At 38.1% G+C, this 5166-nt stretch overlaps 1 protein-coding gene across 2 annotated transcripts; it reads right to left on the minus strand.

Annotated features, from left to right (window-relative positions):
- Positions 810-5120, minus strand: LOC107629922. 2 transcript variants are annotated; one of them, XM_016332870.2, is made up of 5 exons: positions 4635-5120; positions 3431-3863; positions 2141-3338; positions 1884-2030; positions 810-1730 (listed from the first exon to the last, which is right to left on the minus strand). In XM_016332870.2, exons 2-5 carry the CDS (start codon positions 3479-3481, stop codon positions 1141-1143), a joined length of 1986 nt encoding a protein of 661 aa, XP_016188356.1. In that variant the 5' UTR covers positions 3482-3863; positions 4635-5120; the 3' UTR covers positions 810-1140. The 2 variants fall into 2 exon arrangements, with proteins under 2 accessions (XP_016188356.1, XP_016188355.1); XM_016332869.2 differs by having other exon boundaries at positions 3431-3894.

Here is a 5166-nt window from a genome sequence, read left to right on the forward strand (position 1 = left end):
ACCATTTTCCAACTTGGCATACAGCTCGTGTATTCTCACTTTCAGAAAACTTCGCCGACAATGAAACAAAACCTGCATATCTTCGTCCGCCCCTATTACAAATCTTTCATACTTCACACAACTTCTTCACCTACTTTGTCTCACACACCCCCACCTTTTGCAATATACTCATTTTTATCTCTGATAACATATTTGATGACCCGATAAAAACACGCACTGATTTTTTATCAGTAAACTTAACACCGTGCCTTTTCCTTTTTTTTTATTAAATTTTTCCAAAACAATGCACTAGAACTAAAAAACTCTCCTCATTCTCCATTTATGAAAATGACAATTTACTACTACACAATTGCCTCATAAAAGATATTTATAGACATTTCTCATACAAAAAAACCGCTGTAGGGTCACACGAACGATTTCCTAAGCAACACATTTGAGAAAAAATCGTTATAGGCCACACGCATTCTAACATAAATTGTTACATCCTATAGTGATTTACATTCATTCCTAAAACCACCATATCCTCTCGCAGTTTCTATAGTAATATAAATATTGCAAATGCGTTTGCAGTTTACAAAAATTGTATTATGATAATTTTGATGTCCAAATATTTTAAATAGGTAACTTGTCCTGGCCATATTTTAATTATGATGAAGATAGACTTTGTTTAAGAATTTTGAACTTTCCTTCCAACAGAGAAATTAAATATGCCAAATGACGACGACTGGTCTTGTTAAACAGTTCTAATTTTGCACGGGAAAAAAACAGGAGAAAAAGAAAGAGAGCAATTATAAATCCGCAAAAGATGATGACATGTAACTAAATAATTTAATATCTATATTGGCATTTAACAAAGTACTAAAATTATGAATGTAACATTTGCTAGGAATAGGAGAAAACACAGCAATGCACTTGCACCAAACTGCTCTCCGGATAAATTACCAATGATGTTTGAAACAGCTTACTGAACACACACGGATAAATAAAACAGAAGCACAATCTGTTTGTTGCTTATTGGGGATTAAAACCACAAACCAAATAACAAAAATGGTACTAACTGAAATGCAGTGAGGGAACCAAATTTTGCAATGGAACAGCCTCTCAGACCTACCGCAAGAGTGTCCACACTGTGAATCAGGCTCATGGAAGGCCTCTCAAGTTTGGTACTGTGCTGGTGCTGGGAACATCTAAATGGTTGCGACTTTGGGCTGATGCTTTGGTTTTGCTTGGTGGCAGGTAGGCTTGCCTGCTTTTGGACAGTTTTGGTGTCTCCACCCCTTGGCTTCTGCGAGAGTGTGAGGAAGAGCCTGATGGCTTCCGAGAGGCTACAGTACCATGGCTGCCCTTCCTTGATGTCTTGCGATCTGTTCTAAGGCTGCGTTCAGACTGATGGGAACCAATGCCTAGCCGAACTGAACGATCTGTGCCATCCTTCAAAGAGCTTGCTTTTAAAGGCTGTCTATTGTAGTAGACAAGATGGGGAAGAAGGCCTTGCAGATACTTTTTCAGTTGTTCGTCCCCAACATTTTTCTGGCTCGGGTTGCCTTCCAAGCTGATAGCTTGTAGTGAATTATAGTTGGATGCGAGTTGGCCTAGACACTTGGCTGTAGAAATTTTGTTGAAACGGAGATCAAGGATGGTTAACTTCAAGAGACGGTGCAGACCCTCTACTTCGCTGATCTTATTCCCAGCAAGATACAGCTCCTTCAGAGATGAACAGGATGCAAGGCCTTCGCAGAAGAGGAAAATATTATGACCAAAATATTGAGGGAAAATATTGAGAGTACAAAAAAATCAAGATATGAATGAAAATCAATAGAAACATACGTATAGAAATTATTCATAGAAAAATAGTCTGAATAAAAATTCAGAATATGCCTTACCATGTCCAATTCTTAATATACGGTTGTAGCTAAGGTCTAGGACACGAAGTCTTGTAAGTTCGCGTAATCCCTCTATAGTAGAGATATTGTTTCTTGACAAGTTCAAAACATGAAGGCCCCGGGGAAGAGCACCTGCAGTTATCCTCACTGGAAAGAAGAATGCAGAAGGAAGAAGGTAATTTAATTATTTCCAAAATATCACAAGGAAGAGCATCAAAACTCAAAATGGCAATGAATGATTTCATTATATTACTAACCAATAGCATTTCCGGACAAATTGAGCACCTTCAAACTCACAAATGCACTCAGAAATGGGATCACAACTAATCCATGATTAACCAGCTGGGCAGTAGAGGCATTAGCACCAAGGGTAGATATATATCTTTTAGCAGCTTCCATGCCTGGAGTGACCCTTTGATCTGTGCCAGCTGCAGTCACCCCAATCGTGATGTTGGATTCAACTAAGGAATCAACAGGTTTAGGAACCTCATTTGTTTCATCTAAAGGCGGTTCGCAATCCTCCAGACCAATTACCCAATCCTCAATTCGTTTAATCTTAAAATCTGTGTTAGTAAATTCAGAAAGGAAGCAATCAACTGAGGAAGCTCGTTGAAGGGGTTTGACTTCACTTGCATCATCCATAACTGGCATTACCCAGTCTTTTGCTGAATCAGAAAGCGGAGAAGAATCCAAACCATCATCAAGATAACTCTCCATATGAATCTCATTATCTTTTCTGAATTCATTCTCTCTTTCTTCATCTCTACATTCTTTTTGCCCCATATGTAAAGCATGAAGATCATTGGAAGATCTTGATTTTGAAGAATGATGTTTGAAAGTGTCTTCTCCAGAATAATCCTTAGAAGCTCTGACATTGGGCAGAGAGCGTGACTTCTTCAAATATGGGGTGCCAGGACCGGAACGGTCAGTATAGTCACCAGCTAATTCACTAGATAATGGTGTATCAGAATGATCACAAGCATCTCTATCTGAAGGTGAGACAAGACCTGAACTGAACTGATACTCCGACTCGGGATTCTTGTTACACTGATCGCTGGGATCATGCTCCTTTCTGCAAATCGATCTTGGGGACTCATTCTGGCTTCTAGTGGAGTCAATCCAAGGAAAACCCACATGTATGCCAGACTCAGTTAAGGTATTAGTGAGGTATAGTCCAGTTTCAAGAGAGTGGCTTTTCTTAAGACCCATGGTTTGCAGAACATCTCCGTCGATTTCAAAGGAAAACTCGCTATTCAGATCCTCAGACTTACAAGTGCGCTCAACTGGATCCCAGTTGCTAGATGTTTCATTGTCACTCAATTGCATATACTCTTGTTCTTCTTTTGGATTTGATTGATTTGATTTTCTAGGAACAGATGAACCTTTAGAGACTTTACTTCGGGGACCACCTTTCAATGCCATCATCATTTCTTCAGTATAAGGTGGAACTGTTTTCTGATTGAAAGAGAGAAGCACAATGCCAAAATAAGTTTACTAATACCAAGCAATTTGCACTTATCCTATAGAGAAATACATCTTCTGCTTACCTTTGGCTTGTTGACCGAAACATGAGCATGGAAACAAGAAAAACTAAACATTGCTGCAATGATGCTGAGAGCTCTACATATACAAATATAACTTCCTTGAAGGCAGAAAAACAAGATCAACAAAAATCTGTGCTGCTTAATTGCTCATCAATTTCTCCAGAAGCTTTAATCAAAGATCCTAAATTTTGCCGAAAACAATAGAAAACTAGAAAGAGCTTCTGGGGACACGGTGAAAGGCAACCTTAGCCATAATCAAGAGTGAGGCCCACTGAAACACGGCACAATCTCCATATGTCCGATGACCTTGATCTTCGTAGGACACAAAGCAAAATTACTTTCTTGTCATCACCCCACACCCTTCTCGAGGTGCGAGAATACTTATACTTTATTGGAGCGGCCAGAGTGAATGAAGTTCTTTTCCAACTAGGAGAATCTGGAGACAAATATGCATATGAGATGCAGGCCTGGTAAATGAAAGAGGATCAAGGATCACTACTGATACGATATTTACACACAGATTATAGCAAAAACCACAAGAACAGCACTAAAAAACACCCAAGAAATTTTTGGAAGATTGCTTTGAGAGACATATAATAGTGATTCCCAATTCAAGATACAACTTAAAGAAACCAGAAGACATACTCTGTCACAGAGCTTGTGACTTTCAATTTAGTGCTTCAAAATTATTCATTCCTTCTTTTCAAAAGACTGCCTTAAGTTTTCAATATTGATTTTCCCAATTCGGATATTAAATCTTCCTATTTTGTGATTTATAACAAATCTTTACGTACCCTACCCAGGAAATTATATAGCTACCTTAAAACTTTGATTAATCGTCATGAGAAACAATTTTTCAATATGGGAAATTTGGGACCCGATATGTGAAAATTTGAACACAGCGCCCAGAAAATAAAACCTCCACAGGAATAAAACAAGAACTCTAACCTTGTCCATTAATTCAAACACAAATACACCAATATGATGACTAAAAATTACATCTTTGAATCCAACACATAACAGAGCACCTTTTTTTTAAATAAAATAAAATAACAAATTTATTGCTTAATTCTAAATCCACAGCGAACCCTGATATTCTAGAAAGCCCATAGACTAATTGAAGAAAAAAGGTCCATCAGCAACCAACAGAAAGCACATAATATCAATAAAATTGCAAAATAATGAGCATAGAATATGAATTGCTTACAGAGAATAATAGAAGGAGAAGACTAAATTATGAGAGGAAGAGAGAGCGAATTGACCGATGACTCTGTATGGAGAGAGAGAGAAAGAGAGAGAGAGAGAGAGAGAGAGAGAGAGAGAGAGAGAGAGAAGCAGGCTCTAAATTCCTTCTCCTTCTCTTCTTCCCTGCGCTGCTAAGCTACGCAACGCAACGAAAACAAAAGCATCTTCCTCCGATTTTGCTATGCTATATGCTAAATTGCTAATTACCAATAATAGTTAATAAATAAATTAAATATGTGATTAGTGGGTGGTGGTGAATAGCGGCGTTGGGTGCAGTGAAAACTGAAAACCCTAAATCAAAATTCAAAACTGGTTGGAGACAAAGTAGGGTTTGAATTCAATTATTATTGATAAGCATAAGAGAGAGCACAAGAATCATGTGTGATGTCGTTTTTTGTGTTACTTGAACAACAACCGTGTTATTGGTCCCCCTTTCTGTTTTCCCGTCCGTGAAAGAAGCGCCAACAATTTTGTATAGCCTGTTATTAGCTTCT

This window comes from Arachis ipaensis, chromosome B03, assembly GCF_000816755.2.
Source record: "Arachis ipaensis cultivar K30076 chromosome B03, Araip1.1, whole genome shotgun sequence".
NCBI lineage: Eukaryota > Viridiplantae > Streptophyta > Magnoliopsida > Fabales > Fabaceae > Arachis > Arachis ipaensis.

Coding starts and splice junctions, on each gene's coding strand:
- LOC107629922 (XM_016332870.2), bottom strand. CDS start 3,481: ATGTTTAGTTTTTCTTGTTTCCATGCTCATGTTTCGGTCAACAAGCCA. Junction 2,031..2,140: donor TTTGTCCGGAAATGCTATTG/GTTAGTAATATA, acceptor TCTTCTTTCCAG/TGAGGATAACTGCAGGTGCT. Junction 1,731..1,883: donor TATATTAAGAATTGGACATG/GTAAGGCATATT, acceptor TCTTCTGCGAAG/GCCTTGCATCCTGTTCATCT.